At 35.3% G+C, this 21,499-nt stretch overlaps 4 protein-coding genes across 19 annotated transcripts; 1 reads left to right on the top strand and 3 right to left on the bottom strand.

Moving 5' to 3' along the window:
* Nucleotides 1-617: 617 nt before the first annotated feature.
* LOC125418693 (uncharacterized) lies at nucleotides 618-8,010 on the bottom strand. Of its 13 annotated transcripts, XR_009635235.1 has the most exons (7): nucleotides 7,158-8,010; nucleotides 6,876-7,055; nucleotides 5,603-5,736; nucleotides 4,601-4,647; nucleotides 3,300-3,429; nucleotides 2,110-2,574; nucleotides 1,832-1,969 (listed from the first exon to the last, which is right to left on the bottom strand). XR_009635235.1 is itself a non-coding variant. In XM_048462909.2 (3 exons), the coding sequence occupies exon 3, from the start codon at nucleotides 1,833-1,835 to the stop codon at nucleotides 1,185-1,187; it is 651 nt and encodes a 216-aa protein (XP_048318866.2). In that variant the 5' UTR covers nucleotides 1,836-1,969; nucleotides 2,110-2,574; nucleotides 4,601-5,228; the 3' UTR covers nucleotides 618-1,184. The 13 variants fall into 13 exon arrangements, 1 of the variants encoding a protein (XP_048318866.2); XR_009635232.1 differs by having other exon boundaries at nucleotides 4,601-5,736; XR_009635236.1 differs by having other exon boundaries at nucleotides 3,384-3,429; nucleotides 4,601-5,736.
* Nucleotides 8,011-8,036: 26 nt separating this feature from the next.
* On the top strand, nucleotides 8,037-10,985 carry LOC107429044 (pentatricopeptide repeat-containing protein At1g69290). The gene has a single exon (XM_016039674.4). It carries the CDS (start codon nucleotides 8,314-8,316, stop codon nucleotides 10,309-10,311), a length of 1,998 nt encoding a protein of 665 aa, XP_015895160.3. The 5' UTR covers nucleotides 8,037-8,313; the 3' UTR covers nucleotides 10,312-10,985.
* Nucleotides 10,986-11,952: 967 nt separating this feature from the next.
* Nucleotides 11,953-13,544, bottom strand: LOC107429056 (mitogen-activated protein kinase kinase kinase 20). Its single transcript, XM_016039692.4, has 2 exons — nucleotides 13,419-13,544; nucleotides 11,953-13,221 (listed from the first exon to the last, which is right to left on the bottom strand). The coding sequence occupies exon 2, from the start codon at nucleotides 13,219-13,221 to the stop codon at nucleotides 12,067-12,069; it is 1,155 nt and encodes a 384-aa protein (XP_015895178.4). The 5' UTR covers nucleotides 13,419-13,544; the 3' UTR covers nucleotides 11,953-12,066.
* A 2,345-nt stretch (nucleotides 13,545-15,889) lies between these two features.
* On the bottom strand, nucleotides 15,890-21,140 carry LOC107429045 (cell division control protein 48 homolog B). 4 transcript variants are annotated; one of them, XM_016039675.4, is made up of 12 exons: nucleotides 20,884-21,132; nucleotides 20,720-20,767; nucleotides 20,477-20,532; nucleotides 20,163-20,312; nucleotides 19,670-19,774; nucleotides 18,887-18,986; nucleotides 18,444-18,728; nucleotides 18,197-18,366; nucleotides 17,684-17,812; nucleotides 16,900-16,987; nucleotides 16,723-16,800; nucleotides 15,890-16,427 (listed from the first exon to the last, which is right to left on the bottom strand). In XM_016039675.4, the coding sequence occupies exons 1-12, from the start codon at nucleotides 21,052-21,054 to the stop codon at nucleotides 16,107-16,109; spliced, it is 1,701 nt and encodes a 566-aa protein (XP_015895161.1). In that variant the 5' UTR covers nucleotides 21,055-21,132; the 3' UTR covers nucleotides 15,890-16,106. The 4 variants fall into 4 exon arrangements, with proteins under 4 accessions (XP_015895161.1, XP_015895164.1, XP_015895162.1 ...); XM_048462280.2 differs by lacking the exon at nucleotides 15,890-16,427 and adding an exon at nucleotides 16,462-16,637 and having other exon boundaries at nucleotides 20,884-21,140; XM_016039678.4 differs by lacking the exon at nucleotides 20,163-20,312 and having other exon boundaries at nucleotides 20,884-21,133.
* Nucleotides 21,141-21,499: the final 359 nt, after the last annotated feature.

Genomic DNA, 21,499 nt, shown 5'->3' with positions numbered 1-21,499 from the left:
CAACTTATTTAAAAGGTCGTTCGCTAACAAAATGGTTTTCCCCCACAAGTTCTAAGGTACTTCAAAATTTATTAGCATTGCATTCATCATTTCTTTCAAAGTTCTATTTTTCCGTTCAGCCACACCATTTGATTATGGCGAATATAGTGGAGTTACTTTATGTATTATGTCATGTTAAGCACAATACTCTCCAAATGGAGTCACATACTCTCCACATGATCATTTCTGATCACTTTAATTTTCCAGGTAAGTTGATTCTCAACTTCCATTTTATAGAGAATAAATTTCTTTATAGCCTCATCATCTTTGCTCTTTAGCAAGTATACATAGTAATATTTCATGCTATCATCAATAAAAGTGATAAAATATTTATTACCACCTCTAGTCGATGCAAACTTTAAATCACATACATCACTATCTATTAAATCCAAATGTTCTTTATTTCTTTAAATTGTTTGATATGATAACATCCTTAATTTTGCCTTTATATAAGTTTTACACTTATGTTTGGTATCAATGTCAAACATGAGAATATGATTCAAGTTAATTAACCTCGCAGAGAATTATAATTAATATGATATAGTTTAACATGCTACAAAATGGAAGATTCAAGCAAGTAAATAGAAAAAGTACTAGCTTTATTATTAATATTCTTTGGCTTTACAGTCATTACATTCAATTTGAACATACCATTGACTACATAGCCATTTCCCGCAAACATGCCATACTTGGACAAGATAACCTTGTCTGATTCAAACTTTAAACGAAATCCATGTTTTCTTAGCAGCGATCTAGACATTAAATTCTTACGAATATCTGGAATATAAAAAACATTATTTAGAGTCAGATCCTTCCTAGAGGTCATCTTCAGGACAATCTTACCCTCCTCTTGGATTTCTAAATAGGCAGAGTTACCCATAAACAACTTCTCCCCATTTGCCTTTGGTTCGAAGAAGGTGAACATGCTCTTATCTGCACACACGTGGCGGGTTGCACCTGTATCTATCCACTACTCTCTTGTTATGACCCACTAAGTTCACCTCAGAGACAATAGCGCTTAGGTCAATCTCATCAACCTTTCTTATGATGTGCTCCATCATCGTTGCCTCTTTGTTCCTCTTTCTCTTCGAAAGTCTACAGTCTGCTACTCTATGATCTATCTTTTCACAATTGAAGCATCTGCCTTAGAACTTGGCCTGTTTGGAGATGCCTCCTTTAGACCCCAACTTGGAACTTTTTCCAAGTTTCTTCTTATTCTTGGAGCTACTTTTATGCTCTACAACATTAGCATTCACTCTGGCCTTCATGGATCTTCTATCAGACCTCCTATTGTCATTTTCAATTCGAAGCTCGCCAAAAAGAGCCTCCATATCCATTTTCTTTCTCTTGTTCTTGAGATAATTTCTGAGGTCTCCCCAACTAGGAGGCAGCTTCTCTATCATAGCAGCAACTTGAAAGGCTTCATTAAGGAACATCCATTCGGCTAGAAGTTCTTGGATGAGCACTTGCAACTCATGTACTTGACTCATCAGTGGCTTGGTATCGACCATCACATAGTCCAAGAATCTGCCTACCACAAACTTTTCGGATCCTGCATTCTCAGTCTTGTACTTCCAGTCCAAAGTTTTCCACAGCTCTTTTGCTGACTTCGTGACATAGAACACTCTATACAGGGTATCACATAGGCCATTCAGAACATAATTCCAACATAAATAATTGGAATTCTTCCACACATCCACCGCCATCAGATTTTCTTTGTCACTTTCTTCATCACTTGGTGGTGCGTCTTTAGTCAGGAACCTCACAAGGCCTAGAGTAGTCAAATAGAATAGCATTTTCTACTACCACCTTTTAAAATTTGCTCCATCGAACTTCTCAGGCCTCTCTGCATGATTTCTAGGATGAAGCACTTGAAACATATAAGTCTGAGCGAACACTTGTGCAGCAGGCACATCTCCACTTGTCATTTCTGTAAAATCACAAAAAACAAAAATCAATTAGTTGTTATATTCTATCACAACAAACTAATTAAAGTAATTTCCAAAAGGAAAACACAAAAAATGTGATTTTTAGGATTTTTGTATGCACCACAAAAATTATTGTATATACCCACACAAAAAATCCCACATGTTTATTGTTCATGCGCACTGTTCACATGCATTGTTTACGATACTGTTCACGGATACTGTTCACGTATCACTGTTCATTGTCACGTGTCACCGTCAAGCTGACGTGGCATCGCCACATGTCACCACACTGACCAACACGGGTTGCACATCAGAGGCCAACACATGTCACCCGATTCAGGTTGACATGTGGCATCTTTTAAGCGCGACATGTGGCATGTAGTAGACACGACACATGTCACTCGCTGTCGAATAATGGAGATGCCTCATGTCGACCTGATACAGGTGACACGTAACGACTAGACGCATCAATATATGTCGCTTCCTAGAATTTTGCTTCTTTGTTCTACAAACTAACTCCCCTGTTATCACAAGCTCAACTCTTGATAACTCCAGGCAATGCCACATCTATCTCCAAGAGTAATGGTAGTTTGAACTCTTCTCGCACCTAAAAATTATGAGACATTAGAATTGACAATAGAGGTTTTCATTCTCTTAAAAAATTATGACAACTTTCATAACAAATACACAAGACCAATTCTTCAAATTTTGAAATGGAAGGTGAGGAGGAAAATAACTGTGATATGCAATAAAAAAGGGACATAATTATTTTCTAAACAATTTCTAATAACACATATGCATCTACAATAAACTTCTATAGCTTATATCTCAATCGAAGGTTATTTTTCCGAGTCTAGAATTCATTTAGTTAATGCCCAAAATCACAAAGTGCATGTTAACCAGCACCGCAAAGTGTGAACCTAGAATTTTATTCTTGTTATAGCTTTCCAATACCTCATAGTGAAGTTTTAAAAGTGCATACAATCAGGTGAAGTTTGAATTTTGTATGATCAAATTTGAATTTTGGCAGAAAATGTAAAGAATAACCATCCCTCCCTCCATTTCTCCAATTCTGAAGCAAAATGAGATATATGGACCAAAACGGTTTATGTGGAATCATCACTATTTGGTCTGGATTACCTACTTTTCATATCATTAAAAACATAAGTCACTTTTTGGTGGTGCAGAAGAGATGTAAATGTCTTTTAACAACAATATATTTTTGACAGCATGCATCCACATCTTCCTCGAGGTGTTCAAGCTTCTAGATGATGTATGCTATGTGCTATATGGTCTAGAAAAATATATGCATGTCTAATAGATGTAACTTACCATACATATGGAAGAAGGTGAGATACATAAAACAAAACCAAATAGCTAGTGGGTGCCCTGTAGTGGCACAGGCAAAAAGCATACCCAGTGCCATGCCAATCATCCATGCTACTGTCTCTTGACTTCCTTCCTAACAATGTACGAAAACAAGTTGACAGTAAACTAGCCATTTTAAACATTATATCAGGATCCCCATCCACCAGTCAGAAACACAATGCTCATACCAGCTCATGTGGCTCCAATTGCCACACCGGCTAAGTAAAAATAGAGTAAATTAAAATTTTAATGAGAGCTCTTATTTTTGTAAGCAAAGTTTTTGGAATAGAGGTATTGGTACAGACTGAAAAGAAATACTTCTATGGAGGATCTAAACATACAAATAGTAATGTACTATTAAGAGAACTGAAGCAGTTTAAAAATGAATATAATGCCTCTAACAGCCTTATAATTTATATGTATGAACACTATGATTGATGCTAATGCCAATAAATAGCATACCATATGTGGCAATATCATAACGCATAAAAATTTGGAAACAAAAGTTAATACACAACAAGCAGAAAGGTTTCATATTTAGTTTGAAGGAATATAAGAACTCACTGAATGATCTTGATAGGCTCCCTAAACAAACCGCATACACAAATGCTGAAGGTTAAAGAGGAGAAATGAGATCTATCAACATTCCCTCAACAGATACAAGTCTTTCTTGTCATTCTAAGACATCAAGTCCAAAAAATTACAACATGGAAATCCAACATAGCAGAAACAAGCATTGTGAAAGAGAATTCAGAACACCAAATTCTGATCTGGTGGTCCTCAAATTTGACAAAACTACGTGTTCCATCAGCAGGAAGCAATTTTGAAGTGGTATGTGTGCATGTAATTTATGTTCATTATGCGTATGCCAGCGTGAATACAAGAGATTATAAAGGTGATTTCAGAACGTACCAAGATCGTTCATGAGATCTGCAACTAAACGCCACATTTTGGCATTGCTATCTAGAGTTGAGCGCTAACAAGTAAAGTGTCATAGACAACTAGAGTTAGAGAACCACTACATCAGCATTTATTCACTCAATCACAAACCAACTTATGCAACATACTAAATCATCTCAAGAATTATGATGAAATAATATTGACTCTCCAAAATTTCATTTCTTGTCTGAAAATAAATAAAAGAAGATGCAAAATCATCCTATTATGCCATTCAGTGTATGCATCCCATGACCAAAAGAAATAATCAGTAATTGATATCTAGATTTGGCATTTTGTAATTGATAAATTAGAAATACAAAACACACCTGGTGGAATGTGAATAAATTCCTCTTTTTAAGTCCCTCAAAAACCACTGCGATAGTTCCAATGTTACAAAAGACCCATTTATAATGCATTGCAAGCTCAGTAACCCAGTAAAGCTTTAATTTTTCTCCTAAAGTTGCAACCTTGATTCTAAGACCCATTCCACTCTTCCACTATAATACTTGATGATGATGATGATACTTGTTCCATGGAAAGTCAGAGTTGAGAGGATCCCCAGTTCATAAGGACACCATCGACAATGTCAACAATGTTTCAAATAGCAAAAGAATCGTCCTTTTGCACGTGTAATTTATTTTTCTTAACGAAAATAACAAAATATTTACTTTCAATTTGCACTCTAATTTTTTTTTACAGCAATTTTCTCCCTAAATTTGAGATTCAGTCAATTAACCCAATTTCTAAATTTTTTTGTGGTTAAAATTTTGAAAAAATTGATTGGTCGGTATTCAAATTGATTATTCATATAATAAAAATATGTCTAAATTAAAAAACTTTTTTTTTTATCAAATTTGATAAAAAAAAATTGAAAGATAATACCATATATAAATTGAAATATTGATATTATATCAAAGTTAAGAAGGAAAATATAACTAAAATTTTTTAAAGAAGGGGTAAGTTGATATTAAGGGGAGAAATTAATCTTAATATATATATATATATATATGTATATAGGGGCCAATTACAAATTTTTTGATGAGTAGTAGATTTATATTATACCAAAAGTTAATTTTTAAAAAAAAAAAAAACTAAAATTTTTTGTTGGATTTTGAAAAAAAAAAAATGATAAAACCTTTATTTTTATTTTTATGAAACTTGAAAGATAATACTGAATATAATTTAAATATTGAATTTATAACAAAGTTAGGGGTGGGGAGAGGATCTAACAAAAAATTTTAAATAGAGGTAAATTGATATTATACAAAAGATATGGGGTGGGGTCCAGCTAAACATAAAAGGTTAATTCACATGTACTTTGAAGTTACCTTAAGAAATCCAGCTTGGGTTGGTGCAAAAACTAGCAATAGCTCTTCTGATGGTAGGGATGAAAATATAGGAGAAATTCAGTCCCTTCATGCCCCTTCAAAAATATATCACCAGGACCTTCCCCCAGATGAATCTAGCAAGAGGAAGAGATTCAAAGTTATGATAATGAACCTTATTAAAGAAATCAGCATATGAAGTCTAATAATGAATTAAGGGGTTTGAATACATCATACAATATCAGCTGAGGTTTAAGATAATGAGAAATATTGCTTCCAACAAACTCACTAAAAAACCATTAGGTATAAACTTTATTTACTTGACCATGTCAAAAGCATTGCACTTAAAAACCATGAAAAGAATGAGACATTGAACAAGTTATTGAAAAAGGAACATCAGAAGTAGATTAATAAATTGTAACCAAACATAGTTCACTTTGCAGAACTTTAAGAATTCTTGGAGATGCAAAGCTTACTTGCAAATGGAATAAGAACTTAAAACTGAAGTGCACAGTGATTAAAACAACTTGCAAACTGAAATACTGAAGTGCACAGAGGTGCAAAAACAACTTGCAAACAACAATTAGATACTGGAGAAGAGCAATAAAGACCAACCTCGAATATAGTAATTAAAGCAGCATCTAATAATTTCTCAAAGATTTCAACTGTGAGGAGCCAAATAATTTCTCAAAGAAAAATTGGAGTTAAGAGCAAATACAAAGGCATCCCTGCCTGGACAACAAATCTGTAGAGTGACACCATCTTTTATTTTATCTTATTTATTTATTTATTTGTTTTTGTTTTTTGAATTAAGTGATGCCAACTTTAACCATTACCAAATATACTTTTCAGGCAGAAACTAACATTAAAACTAATAATAAAAACTAAAATGCATATGCTATTCGCACATAGAGACGAAAAATATATATTATATAAATTAACCTCTAGTTTGCAGATTTTTATCTATTGTTAAATCATTAATGTAGGTATTTGTATTCGAATATGTTCCTCTTTCCAACTCAAAAAACGATTCAACGACCACCATGCAGTTATAGGCTTAAAGCCATTATCTCTGAATGCAACACCAGGTGCTTATATTTTCAGATGATCTTTCATACACCAACTTAAGTGAATGTCCTTATTGACTTCCAAATGGCCACTTGATACAAACCAATGCAAGTGTCTACCCAAAAATACTACCATCATATGCCATAAGAGATTGTAAAACATGTTTGTGAAGATTCTAGGTACACGATGTAAACGAAGCTGTACATACATTGTAACTCAGAAGCAGGCCATCCGTCATGTATTTTGATCCTTGTTGAGCTTGAAATCTGATGGAGTACCCAACCTTTTGACCCACTTCCAAACCACATTCCTCAGCAACCCGTACTGCAACATTGACTGCGGCCACACGTCTAGGTTGAGTCAACCCAGTAATCCTCCCATTTCGACTCTATACAACACATAGATACACTAATCAAATTGAAGGCAAACAACACGAAAATCTCCTACAAAATTTTAAAAAATTAATAATTGGGACAAAACAGGAATATACACAAGGGAATATAAATCATATGAGTAGTTTTCCTGCTTCCAGTCTTATCAGCAATAATTGTTCCCAATTTCCTCGATGAGTCTTCTCTCAGCTAGTAAACCCTGTAACAAACAATATATAAGCACAATACCAGAAGCATTATTTAAAAGATTTAAAAAAATAAGCACAATACCAGAAGCATTATTTAAAAGATTTAAAAAAATAAGCACAATACCAGAAGCATATAACAACCATGTATAATGCATTATTTCTTAGATGAAAAAAATAATCTCAAACAGAAATAAAGAATCAATCTTTCTAGGATAATGCCAGAAGCAATTGGGAGAGACTTTAGTGTGTTGCAGGATTTTTTTTGCCTCCTGCATTGTAAATTTGCAATCAACATGACATAATTAATAAATTTCCTTCAAAAATAACAAACTTACGAGATTCAAGAAAAAAAAATGAAAAGAAAAAAAAAAAAAAGAGGTAGTTTGATTTTCTTTTTAAGGAATTTTCAGAGCAAGCAAGCAGAAAGTCAGAAAGTTTGAGTAAAATAATAAGGAATGGGCATATCTAGAAAAGGAATCAAATGGCTTCCAGTGGAGATGTTGAGTCCTCCTTGAGCATTGAAGCTCACACACATACAAACCAGAAGCAGGAGAAGCAGGGCCCAAGTAGAAACTCTACTAGATAAGGGAAAAAGAAAAGGGATCAAAAACCAAATATTTTGCAAAAACAAAATAAAATAGATCAGAAATTTGCAAGAGAAAAATCCACAAAAATCAAAATTAGAATTAAAACAGTGCTACTGATTTTGACAAACAGAGACTAAAAAGAAAAGAAAGAACAGGAACAGCGAGTTGTCGTTTTGACAAACCTCACGCTGACGGTGAGGTCGTCAAAGTGTCTTTGCCCTCTAGTGTACACAGTGTACCACGTTAAACCGAATGTAAGTATTTGCCCCGGATATGAAGTGACTTCAAAACGGGTCGGGTCGGGGCTGTAGTATTTGTGCTACTGAAACCGGTGACGCCGGAGAGCATAAAGAAGGAATAAACGGAAACCTAAGAACGAGGAAGAAGAAGACCGAATCAAATAAAACGGACCGTCTTGATTACGTTTTAAAGAAGACCGAATCAAATAGAAACGGCAACCTAAACGGCGTGAAGCTGTGATGAATGTTTGGTTTCTTAGAATGTGGAAGAAAAAACTTGCTTGGCTTCCAATCAGACGCTTTTCCTCAACACCTGAAATCCCAACACTATACTCATTCCTTCAACCTTCGATCTTCGCCCTCAAAACAGACCCATCGTGCTCCTCCTCGTTCTCAGTACCCACCACCAAGCTCCCTACTTCACCCCCCAAAACCCTAACCCCAGACCACATAACCTCTTTAGAAACCACAATCCATAATTCCATCCTCACCAACAACACTGATGAGGCCTGGAAGTCCTTCAAGATCCTCACTGGGAGCTCTGCTTTCCCAAGTAAGTCCATCACCAATTTTCTTATTGCCCATTTGTCCTCACTCAAGGACGTTCATAATCTCAAAAGGGCTTTTGCCTCTGTAGTCTATGTTGTTGAGAAATACCCAGGATTGTTGGAATTTGAAACTGTTAAATCTCTGTTGGATTCTTTTAATTGTGCCAACACTGCTGCACCTGCTTTTGCTTTGATCAAATGTATGTTCAAGAATAGATTTTTTGTACCTTTCAGCGTATGGGGCAATGTACTCGTTGAAATCAGCAGGAAAAATGGAAACTTTTCTGCTTTCTTACGGGTTTTCGAAGAGAATTGTAGGATTGCTTTGGATGAGAAACTTGATTTTATGAAACCCGATTTGATTGCTTGTAATGCAGCACTAGAAGGGTGTTGTCGTGAGCTTGAATCGGTGGATGATGCCGAGAAGGTTGTTGAAACAATGTCCATTTTGGGTGTTCGGCCTGATGAATTGAGTTTTGGTTATCTTGCTTATTTGTATGCATTGAAGGGCCTTGAAGAAAAGATAAGTGAGTTAGAGAATCTGATGATTGGGTTTGGATTTTCGGATAAAAGGGTATTTCAGCGGAATTTGATTGGTGGGTATGTGAAATCAGGCAATTCAGAATCAGTTTTGGAAACTATCTTGAGTGGTCTTAGAGAAGGAAATGGAGAATACTTGAATTTAAGTGAAGAAACTTATTGTGAGGTTGTCAAGGGATTTCTTCCAAATGGAGGTATCAAAGCATTAGCAAATTTAGTCATTGAGGCTCAAAAGTTGGAGCCTTCGACTGTTGTGGCTGATAAATCCGTTGGATACGGTATTATTAGTGCATGTGTTAATCTTGGATTATTAGACAAGGCACACAGCATTCTCGATGAAATGAATGCTCAGGAAGGATATTTGGGGCTTGGTGTCTATGTGCCAATTTTGAAGGCTTACTGCAAAGAGCATCGAACTGCTGAAGCCACTCAGTTGGTCATGGATATTAGCAATTCAGGGTTGCAGTTGGATGTTGGAACGTATGATGCTTTAATAGATGCATCCATGTCTGGCCAAGATTTTCAATCTGCTCTTTCTTTGTTTAGGGACATGAGAGATGCAAGATTGTCAGACTTGAAGGGTAGTTACCTGACTATAATGACAGGCTTGATGGAAAATCACCGGCCAGAATTAATGGCAGCCTTCTTAGATGATGTTGTTGAGGACCCTCGAGTTGAAGTGGGTACCCATGACTGGAATTCAATTATTCATGCCTTTTGTAAAGCTGGGAGACTAGAAGATGCAAGAAGGACTTTTAGAAGGATGATATTTTTACAGTTTAAACCAAATGAGCAGACATACTTGTCTTTGATCAGTGGTTATGTTTTGGCAGAGAAATATTTCAGTGTTCTGATGCTTTGGAATGAGGTGAAGCGAAATTTGTCAGTTGATGGAGAGAAGGGGCTCAAATTTGACCAAAACTTGGTTGATGCCTTCCTTTATGCTCTTATTAAAGGGGGTTTCTTTGATGCTGCAATGCAAGTTGTTGAGAAATCTCAAGAGATGAAGATCTTTGTTGATAAGTGGAGGTACAAGCAAGCATTTATGGAGACCCATAAGAAGCTTAAAGTGGCAAAGTTGAGAAAGAGGAACTTTAGGAAAATGGAAGCGCTTGTTGCTTTCAAGAATTGGGCAGGTCTGAATGCATGAACTCTGGCAGTGTCTGAGCTAATTTTCTCCATTTATGCTTCTGCTCCAAGCTCTGCCTACCCATCGACAATTCAAAAGGGAATTTGAGGAAGAAGAGGTTATTGAAAAACAGCTCTCTTGATGCATTGATGAAGAGAGTATCAAGGTTGTACAAAATTACATTTATTGGGTTAAACCTTGATTCTGAAGTTTTTAATGGATGCAGGTGCTTCTGAAGTTGTTCAGTTCCTCAATGTTTAGGCTGGTTTTCCTGTTTTAACTGTACAAGCACTTGAAATGGAAATTAAAGGACTCGTACATTGCAAAAGAAGAATTCTTGGCGATGCAAGTGATTATGTGAATCCGTGACCTTGTTGGAAAGGCGATGTTTACTTGGGAGGAATTGCGACAATCATCTCAATAAGTCCATGCTCCAGGAAAAGTTCAACATAATGATTTGAATGATGTTATGTTAAACAGGTTTAGTTTGCTGGATGAAGTAATATTTGTTAGAAATGGATTAGCTTAAGAATTTAGTGATCCCTAATTATTTCTATGTATAAGTAGGATTTCCACTGCAAAAGCAGACCTCAAGCTTTGTTGGTAGGCACTGTGATAGTAGTGGAACTGAGAACTTCCCTGTTCAAATGTACACACCAATTGAAATAAATTTTTTTTCTCTTTTGAGTTTCAAAGTTTCTTTGAGCGAGAATAGTACAGCACTGGTGTAAGCAAAGAGCAGGCAGAAGAGGAAAAGTGTCCAACCAAAAGAATTTGATGATGATCATATAAAAACCAAGAATGGTTCTGGTGCTGAGGGTGGTTTAGTATGTCCTTGCTTAGTTGTGCCCTCTGGAATCAAAGAAATCCAAGAGGAAGAGATCACTGACTTTGAAGTCTCCCAAAAGTTTCCAAAAACCTCCCCCATCATCATCACCGGTTCACACCCACTACTTGCCCAAAATCTTTTGATGATGATGATCACATAAAAGCCATTGCAATGGGTGGTTCTGTTTCTGAGCAGGGTTTGCAACTCCTTGCTTATACCAAGCTCTGGAATCGAAAAAATCAGAGCATCCACTGTACCAGTACCCACTAATTTTTCAAAGAAAAAGAGATCCCTCACTCTCAAGAGGCCTAACAATTTCCACAAACCTCAATCATCATCAACCTTGGCTCAGACTACTGATCTTGAATTTGGGTCTCATTTGAAGGTTTCTGCCACTGTTCTGGGAAAAAGATGTTTCTTTCAACAAGTTGATGATGCTGATCAACAAGTTACTGTCAACAAGTTGATGACAGCACAGACAATAAAATCAAACATGACAGCATCGAAACGATTTTATTATAATTATTTCTTAATTAATCTAGATCACCTACATCTAATCAATTATCGAGTTCTTCTATTAATATTCCCTCGTCGGTAAATGTTCTCTTAGGAAAGGTACCTATTATTTTTACTTCGGCTTTGCTGTTAAACCAGACTAGTTTTCTTATATTATTCTTTTGCTTTGGCAATCTAGCTTATTATTAATTTTACAGAAACCAAGTACTTATAATGGATCGAACTGAAACTATGGAACTGAGACACGATCATAAATATAAATCGGGAAACTTAAGAGATAACTACCAAAAGCACTTAAAAAAGAATTTATGAAGCATAGATCAAAAAGTATATACATTAAAAAAGAATTTATGAATCATAGATCAAAAAGGTTATACATTAATCGTTTGTCTGCACATATACGTACATAAATCTATATACATAACATAAATCTATGCTGCACTACAGACGGCAGAACTTGATAGCCTGTCTGAGATTACAGGTGTTATCTTCCCTTGAACCTCCTCTGTTTCTCCAAAGCTTGAGTTTAGAAGAGGTATAAAGCTAGCTCTGAATTCATCATGAGGCTCGGACAATTTGCAAGATGAAGCCTGTACTGAATGGACAGACATTAGCTCTTCTTTATCTTCATCATCTCCTTTGCCCAATCCAGAACAAATAAATGGATGGCTCAGCAACATATCAGCAGTGGGTCTATCATATGGACTCCTCATAAAGCATTGCTTCAAGAAATCCTCAGCCTTTTTAGATAACCCATTTGGAATTTCAGGACAATCCTCTGAAATCTTCTGCTTAAGCTCGCGATTTCCTTCCCAAGATTTCAAATCCCATGGATAATTTTTTCCAGTCAACATACATAGCACAATACAACCAAGAGCCCAAACGTCAGAGGGTTGGTCTTGGATACCAAAGTTCACTGCTTCAGGCGGTAAGTACATGAGAGTTCCTTTCACTTCGGAACTCCTGGTAAGCCCTTGAGCTGCCTTTGCAAGGCCAAAATCTGCAATCTTGGCCACAAAAGGAGTGGTAGAGGAGTTTTCTTGGGGGACAAGTAAAATGTTCTGCGGCTTCAAATCACAATGCACATAACCAGCTTCATGAATGCGTTTAATCCCTTTAAGAATTGATTCGGTAATATTTTTCACTTGAGATTCAACCAACCCAACTCCTTCGGATGCTTTGGATTTTTCAATCAAATCCATCAGTGAACCTCCAGAAGCATACTCCAAGAACAAATTGATAATTATTTTACCCTTGTAACCCACTGTAACATCTTCGCCATAAAATCGGATGATGAACGGAGAATCCTTGACAATCTGCAGAAGAATCTTCTCCTTAACAAGCTCAGAGCAAGAAGTGGCCTCCACCGATTTCACAGCCATAACAGGTGGAAAATCTTTGAAGCTTGAAGTGGGTTTGTTGTTGTAAGCCAGAAACACAGACCCAAAACCACCTTTGCCAATCATTGAACCTCTCACCCATGAACAGCCTTTGGAGCTAAGACTGTGCTCTTCTCTTATTCTCTTGGTATGAGGAAGATGAAGAAGGTTGCCCTTGTCTTCTTCTTCTTCTCTCGATCTCTTCATCTTTTTTTTTTTTTTTTTACCCCGAACGATCACAAAACGCGTGAAAAAGAAAGAAAATAGGAAATCGAGAATAAAACAAAAGAGAAAACGAAGAAAATTAGAAAGAGCAGAGAGAGAGAGTGAAGTAGAAAAAAGAAAAGAGAGAGCAATCTATATATATAGATATGTAGAGAGAGAGAGAGAGAGAGATTATATACCAAGTAGGAGTAGGACTAAAACTGGCCGAGGTTGTTCTGGGAAAGAGATCGTACGAAGTGAAGCGGTTTCTGGGAAAGCCAACTGGCCGAGGTTGTTCTGTCGCCCAAGAAACAGGGATTATTTTTATTTTTTTTAATTATATACTATTTACCCTTAAAAATATATATATATATATATATATACTGTTTTTAATATTGATTTTATTTTTCCTGTAAAATAAAATGATTACATTATTTGATATATAGAAGAAGTAGAAAACTAGGAGGACTAAAACTCATTTACCAATTTGTCGATTCACTCCTTTTTGTTTTTTATTTTTGTTTTTTTTTTTTAATTTGTAATTTTATTTTTTTCTTGGGGGGTGGTCAACGCACTCGTTTGAAAAATAAATTTTTTTTTAATCAGTTTGGGAATTAAAAAGAAGTAGATATACTGGACTGGTTTTTTAGGAAAAAGTAATAATTGAAAAAAAAATTAAAAAAAAAAGATGGTTGATTTTTTTTTTTTTTTTTGAGGATAAAAATTGATGGGTATAAAATTAGAAATAAATATTATGTAAACTTCCACACTCATTAAAGAATTTTTTACTTTGTCTCCTTAGATATAGAATTTAAAGCTTGGAGTCAAATTATGTACATAAAAGAAAAAAATAACACAGTAAAAGTTGACTGTAAATAAATAAAAATAAGACAGTAAAAATTACAATAGTGAGAGGGGTTAGAACTTGGGTTTCAAGTTTCAACGGAGTTTGCAGTCAAACACAAAGGCTTTGTTTTTGACTGTTGCTAGCTGTTTTCTCAATTTTGAAAATAACGGTCAAATAGAAACATATAATGTGTGTGAAGCCCAAATGGCAAATCGGTAAATTGAATATGATTTGGGCGATATTCTCTTGTTAACTGTCACTGTCTAACCGCCTTCCATACCAACGGTCGCTACAACTACTTCTACTACTTAGTTACCACCTTCTGCTTGCCTCTCTTTCTCTCTCTGTTTTTCTTCTTCTTTTTCGTTCTCTATTTTCCTCCATTAACACCATTTTCTTCTTCTTCTTCTTCATTGTCAATTTCCAATCTAGGGGGTTTTGATCGACGATCATTAACACCCTTTTATTCTTCTTCTTCTTCGTTCTCTGTTTTCCGCCATAAACGCCCTTTTTTTCTTCTTCTTGTTGGTTCTGAATTGCCAATCTGGGGTTTTGATCGACCGTCATGAAAGAAACCCATGAAAACTGTAAGCGACTTTATCTACTTGCTTGTGTGTGTGATCTAGAATCCCAGAAATTGGAGTACCCATTACCAGTTACAATTAATTTCCCAAAGAAGCCTAGGTCTCTGTCTCTGCCTCTCAGGAGGAGGCCCACAAGATTCGCCAATCCTCAATCACCACCATCACCGGATCATCAACTTGCTTCAAATTTGAAGGTTTCTGCTACACTCCTTGGAAAAAGATGTTTCTTTCAACAAGTTGATAATGCTGATCAAATTAACTCCAGCAGCAAGAAACAGAGGAAACAGAGGAAGATGACCACCAAACAACAGGATCTCAACCTCAATGCTAACCTTCAAATTCAAAACCCCCACTTGCCTAGCAACTTTCTTGATCATATCAAAGCTTTGGGTGGTTCTGATGTTAAGCTTGTCATTGAGAAAAAGCTTACCAACACTGATTTGGACATTGGTAACCATCGGTTCTCTATGCCTTTGAGTATGATCCACTCTGAATTTCTCACTGAAGATGAGAAGGAGACTCTCACCATCAAGATTGGCAAACATCTTATGGGCATAGACGTTTTCCTTTGGGATCCTTTTCTTGATCACAGTACCAAGCTCTGCTTGAAGAAGTGGGATTTTAGCAAAAACTCCAGCTCTTACATGCTGATCGAAAATTGGAATTATGTTGCTGACAGGAACGACTTGAGAGCTGATATGATGGTCCAGATGTGGTCTTTCCGAGTCAACTCAAAACTTTGTTTTGCCTTGGTTTATTAAGTTTAAGAATAACCCTATTTTTTTTTTATTTTTACCCACAAACAGATTCAATGGTGTTGTTGAATTTGTGCTGATCAATTCTGTGCCCATTGGAATTTTGTTTATTTTGCATTTTGGTTTATTATTTGAGTAAATACATCAATTGTTCATCTTAATTGTTCAGTTGTCCTCTTATCTATTGAACAGATAGATTTTACGATTTCCTTTCCCAAAAATGATTCATTTTTTAACTAACTGTATAAAAAGGGTGATGGTATATACTGCACCAATATTTCTTTCGTAAGTATACTGTATACAAATACCATATCCTGAATACATTAACTTCAACAGCAGGAAGCACTATTTGCATAAGTTATTAAGCTCATTTATTAGGAACGGTTTAGCGTAAGAATTTAGCGATCCCTAATTATTAACATTCCTCTTTGTTTTTGTATTTTTGCACAAAATGCATCTATATTTAAAAAATGAAATAAACATCCTTTTTATATTTCAAAATAAATTTCTCATATACCTTTTACTACCCAATAACCATATACTTTTCAAATGCTACAAGTGGTTGCTAGTGTTTGTCGGGTTAGATCTGCATATGTAAGAAATCGTTTTGCAGCAACAATTTACAATAAACTTGTAACATAATTTTCCAATGAAAATGTTGTATCCACGAAGTTCCTTTTGTGGTTGGTCCTTGAGCTTGATTCAAACTGTTTCAAGAGGCACAGATGATGGGCACTTCCTAAATGATGAATAAGAATCAATTTCTGCTTCAGTCAATGATGGCTTCAAAGAATTTTTCACAGTTTGGAAATGACGATCACACACAACAGTGGCCGAAATGTTTTCCCGGAGAGCTACAATTCCAGCTTCCATACACAGGCCCTCTAATTCAGCCCCAGTAAAGAGCTCGGTGTCTTCTGCTATTCTTCCAAGATCAACATCATCCCCTATTTGCATTTTACGAGTATGTACACAAAGTATCTCATATCGAGCTTCTAAATCCGGTGGTGGTACATAAAGCACCTACAATTTCATTAGAATCACAAAGGTGACAGTTAATTTCTATGGAGAAACTAAGTGAATTAAACTACAATGGAAAAGTTGTTCATAATGCATAACCTATAATCTCACGCATAATGACTCGCCAATCAGGAAATGCCAACTCATTGTAATTGTTGGATGCTTGCAATCTTGCAATTCCAACTTTAGAAAGACAACTCTAACCATGCAGGGCTAATAAAGACATTTTGAAGTATACTGTTTAATAATATCAGAACTAAGACAAGAGACAAAACAAGAGATAGCACAAACTTCTTACCTTATCAAAGCGACCAGGACGCATCAAGGCAGCATCGATTACATTAGGACGATTGGTAGCAGCCAATACAAGGATTCCCTAAAAGGAAATTATCAAATATTTAGGTCACAAAAATTTTGAGATGCATTTGCAGTATCCAATACAGACTGGTTTTGAGCCTCAAATCTGAATGCTTACCTTAGCCTCTTCCAGGCCATCCATTTCAGTTAAAAGAGTAGTTAGAAGCCTTTCTTCTACAGTAACATTGCTGCTTGAGTTCCTACCTCTGCCATTTAAGAATGCAAAACTTGTATTCATATTCTTCTAAACATCAATTACACCAAAACACCAGAGCATTGCCTGAATCCCAGAGTGCCACCATAATGTTTTTCGATAGATAACAAGTTGTGAACATCACAGCCTCCAGTTGAATGCATTATCGATATTACTTGCTTTTATGGGTTCTAGTGTTCTAACAATTTTTTCTGTTCCCTTCTCCCTCTCTCTCTCTCTCTCTCTCTCTCTAAAACTAATTGTTTGATTAGACATACATGAATATCCTACTGAAAGACAGAATTATAATTTTTTTTCTTTTTTTAAAAAAATAAGAATACAAAATTATCTTCAGATTGTTTGATTAGAGATACATGAATATTCTACAGAACGACAGAATTATAATTTTTTTTTTTTTTTTTTTGAAAAAAAAAAATAGGAATACAAAATTATCTTCAGATTGTTATCTGTCAATACAAGATATGTGCATTCAGAATAAATTCGAGATGGTTCAATAATGCTTCAGTACAATCAAAGAGCATTAATACAGAATATGCCTATACCACAATCTTTCCCTCCAAAAAATATATTCCTTGAAAGAAAGTATGACCATTAAGTATTTAGTTGATATGACAGATGCTGACAACTGCCATATTGAAAACTGATGGACAAAGCAATAAGTCCTATCAAAAAGTTGTACCATACTAACCGTTTGGTAGCAACAACATCAACCTCATCAAAGAATACTATACTAGGAGCTGCAAGGCGAGCTCTATGAAAAGTATTGCGCAATAAAGCTTCACCTTCTCCAACATACATTGAATATAAGTCTGCACAGCTGTAACATAGATTGTAAATTTCAGGGCATAAACCTAAAAATTCATAGGTAACGGGGCTTAAAGATATTAAGAGAAAGTCAATTTTTCAACATGGCCAGGGTTTTAAAAAAAGAATTTCACAGCAAAGGCACTATTCACAGTTTCTAAAAAATCCAAATTTATTTTTCAGGAAGACCTGTTATTTGCAGTCTATGTATTTTGTTTATTCAAATGTTTTACAGCTAATCAATAACTATTGCTTTGAATTAATTTAGCAATCCCTATGCCAAATTTAGTTTAATCTTGGATTAATCTTCTCAAGGCCGATACTTCAGTGTCACTGATAATCAATCTTTTAACCAAGGTTTAGCAGAGGGTTTGCAGACTACAAATAAAGTTCCAACCTCAAGGAAAAAAAACAAGCTTGGGCAGCATGGGCTGCAGCTTTAGCAAGAGTGGTTTTTGAGCATCCTGGAGGACCATGCAGAAGAATTCCACGAGTGGGTGATATTCCCAGCCTCTCAAATGCTGTAGAATATTTAATAGGCCACTCAACAGCTTGTTGGAGCTTTCTCTGTCCAAGAAAAATGAAGTATGATATGATAAGTTCCATAGGACTTTGGATTTAAAATAAACCGTAAATTTACATACCTTAAGATCTTTTAGTCCCCCAATATCTTCCCAAGTCACCTTTGGGATATCCACTGCTACACCTCTTGTTATACTTGGGCCAACAACAGATCTTGCATGGTCCCAGTCTTCCAGTTTTACACTAATTACATCTGCATCTGTATTTGCATCAGAAGACCTTTCAATAGCAGACATGGTAGCTTCACGACATAAAGCTTCCAGATCAGCCCCAACATATCCATTGCAAGTTGCGGCTATGGCTTGTAAGTCAATATTGGAATCCATAGGAACATTTTTAGTGTAGAGCTGAAAAATATTAATCCAGTTACAAATTTTAAACCCATATAACCATTCTTTCCAAATTGGAAATTGTATTACACAAGTAGAACAATAAGTATATTTAGAAAATAAAATAAAATTTTATAGAACAAGTTGCCAAAAGACAACTTAATTCTCAATCTCACCTTGAGAATTTGAAAGCGCTCCTCTTCATTAGGTGTAGTAACTTCAATGTCAGCATCAAATCGCCCTGACCTTCTTAATGCAGGATCAATTGCATCCACTCTTCACATGTTGAAACCAGATGTTATAATTTATAAAAATAAGAATCTAAAAGTAAACCAAAAAATAATACAACGGTCCAATGTAACAGTATCATACATATGCTAAATATGAACAGTATTAAAAGATTTGTAGACAATTAGCTTAACACTAAGTAAAAACAATGGATGGACACTTTGCAAGAAAAGGTATGAAAAGATTCAAACTGAATGAGGAACAACTCACAGCCCTCATTAAACTTTTCAGCATTGCAGATATACTAAAACTACCAATTTTTCACCCCCAAGCGATGTGGCATAGCCTCATAACAAATCACAGCATCAAGGTTACGCAATGGTGGCTGTGGGACCAATGTGGCAGGGCTAGTTAGCAGCCAAATCAGCACCAAGTAACTCAATGTCTGAAAATTGCTAAATAAGTCTATAATATTACTCATTTTAGAAACCTTAGAAAGACTCAGCAAGTTAAAACCAGGGTTGAAGGTCAGAAAAACATATACATCACATCGATATACTTTGCACAGTTCGAAAGATCCTGACTTCTAATAGCAAGGTAAATTTGATATCTTTCTATAAATTCAAATATTTTTATTAAGTAAAATTACAGAAAAGCACTCTCTGCAAAATCTTCCAAACTCCCCATTGACACGAATATTTCTCTAGTAATACGTAGATGAGAGAACATACTTGTTAGTTGATGCAACAACAACAACTTGTGGTGCATATGTTGAATTATTTATGGAGTCCATCAGTGTCAAGAGTTGAGCGGCAACACGGACATTTTGCTGTCCTCTGCACTTGAATTTTGGATCATGAGTTAAACAAGGAAATTGACAAACATAAACAAAGTACATGGTCTATTCTCCCTTTTCCTCAATTAGAATAACAGCAATTAAAGAATACAATTAAAGAAACAAAAAAAAGAACCTAAAATTTTAACATTAAATAAATAAACAAAAATGATGGTATGTATCTACCACAGTAACTTGATCCAAATCTCAAATAGATTGAAGTTTTCAACTTAACATATATATATATATATACACATATATATGGTATTAGCAAACAGAAAAATATAAGCAACTTGTCGAAATGGAAACTTGCACCACAACACATGCAACAGAAAAAACTCTTCTTCCAAAACATCTCTAATTTCTTAACATTGTTGTTTATCCCATACCCAGAATCACGGCGAGAACATAGTGCATCTATTTCATCTATAAATATGACTGATGGCTTGCCAGACTTTGCATGGGATAAGGCCTTCGAGAAAGCCTCCCGCAAAAATTTTTCACTTTCTCCTGCATGAGCTTTATGAACAGAATGCGGACTGTACAAATATACCAAGCAAAACAGAACAAGCACGGATCAATAGAACAACAGCAGAAAAGGGGAAAAAAAAAAAAAAAAAAAAAAGTTGCAAACATACAAATTTCATCTTTTTATTAAAATGCACTGACTAAAACATCAAAGTAATGGTAAAATGATATGTACCTAATAACAGTTAAATGAGCACCACATTCTTCAACCACTGCACGCACCATACTTGTCTAGCAAGAAAATTGGATATTCACAATAATATTGCTTTAGCAACCCATTAGTTATGAAATTAAGAATAAATTAACTGAATCAATACTTTACCTACTTCCAAAAATCCTCCATAGAACTAGAATAAAAAGGCCACAATCCGACACAACTTTTTGAGAAGGAAAAAAAAAAAAAAAAAAAAGCTAATACCTTTCCCGTGCCCGGAGGACCATAGAGAAGCAAACCACGAGGCCACCACTAAAAGAAGCAAAACCCATCAACGAAATAGCATCGAATCAAACACCCAGAAAACTGAAATAAATAGAGAATTTGGAACTGCAGTAACAAAGATTGGAAGAGAGAAAGTTTGTTACTTTGAGACCGAGCTTTTGTGCTTCACGTGAGAAGAGAAGGGGGAAGTTAATGAGTTGTCGAAGAGCTCGTACAGCTTCAGCGTTGCCTGCTATGGCTTCTTCTGCTCTCCACTGCTTCTCGTTAATCGTGGTGGTACTGCTACTATTTGGGTTATGCCTATGCGTCTCCATCTCAGGCGCTACACAGAGAAAGAGAATCCGAGCGCTTAAACCCCAATAAAATTTTTACGGTTTATAAATAAATTAAATAAATAAATAAAAATAAAAATAAAAAGCTTCAAAGCTTAAACCCTAGGAAAGTAGTGGTTTTATAAAAGAAAAATAAATAAATAATTTAAGCTCCATTTCATAAATAAAACATAAAAGAACCTTTTTTCTTTAACCGTTTTGTGTTCAGTATTTTTATTTATCATACTCTTTGATTTTATTATTAAATATTTTTAGAAAAAGTTAAACACAAAAAAAAAAAAATTACAAATATATTTATATATATATATATATATATATTTCGAAGTGCTAAAGCCATCTTTGCTACCAAAATATTTATTTAATCAACAGCCCAGATAGCAATTAGTCTTTAATCTCTATGGCCTGGGTCAATTTTGGTGTTTAATCT

The sequence above is a fragment of the Ziziphus jujuba genome, chromosome 12 (genome assembly GCF_031755915.1).
Source record: "Ziziphus jujuba cultivar Dongzao chromosome 12, ASM3175591v1".
Taxonomy (NCBI): domain Eukaryota; kingdom Viridiplantae; phylum Streptophyta; class Magnoliopsida; order Rosales; family Rhamnaceae; genus Ziziphus; species Ziziphus jujuba.
This window is presented reverse-complemented; position numbering and strand designations above follow the sequence as displayed.

Excerpts from the sequence above, each read along its gene's own strand:
- LOC107429045 (XM_016039675.4), bottom strand. The coding sequence starts at position 21,054 with ATGGAGACGCATAGGCATAACCCAAATAGTAGCAGTACCACCACGATT. Across the intron at positions 20,768-20,883 it reads CACAAAAGCTCGGTCTCAAA|TGGTGGCCTCGTGGTTTGCT; the intron begins GTAACAAACTTT and ends TGCTTCTTTTAG. Across the intron at positions 19,775-20,162 it reads TGTTCTCGCCGTGATTCTGG|AGGACAGCAAAATGTCCGTG; the intron begins GTATGGGATAAA and ends ATTCAAGTGCAG.
- LOC107429044 (XM_016039674.4), top strand. The coding sequence starts at position 8,314 with ATGAATGTTTGGTTTCTTAGAATGTGGAAGAAAAAACTTGCTTGGCTT.
- LOC125418693 (XM_048462909.2), bottom strand. The coding sequence starts at position 1,835 with ATGCTATTCTATTTGACTACTCTAGGCCTTGTGAGGTTCCTGACTAAA.
- LOC107429056 (XM_016039692.4), bottom strand. The coding sequence starts at position 13,221 with ATGAAGAGATCGAGAGAAGAAGAAGAAGACAAGGGCAACCTTCTTCAT.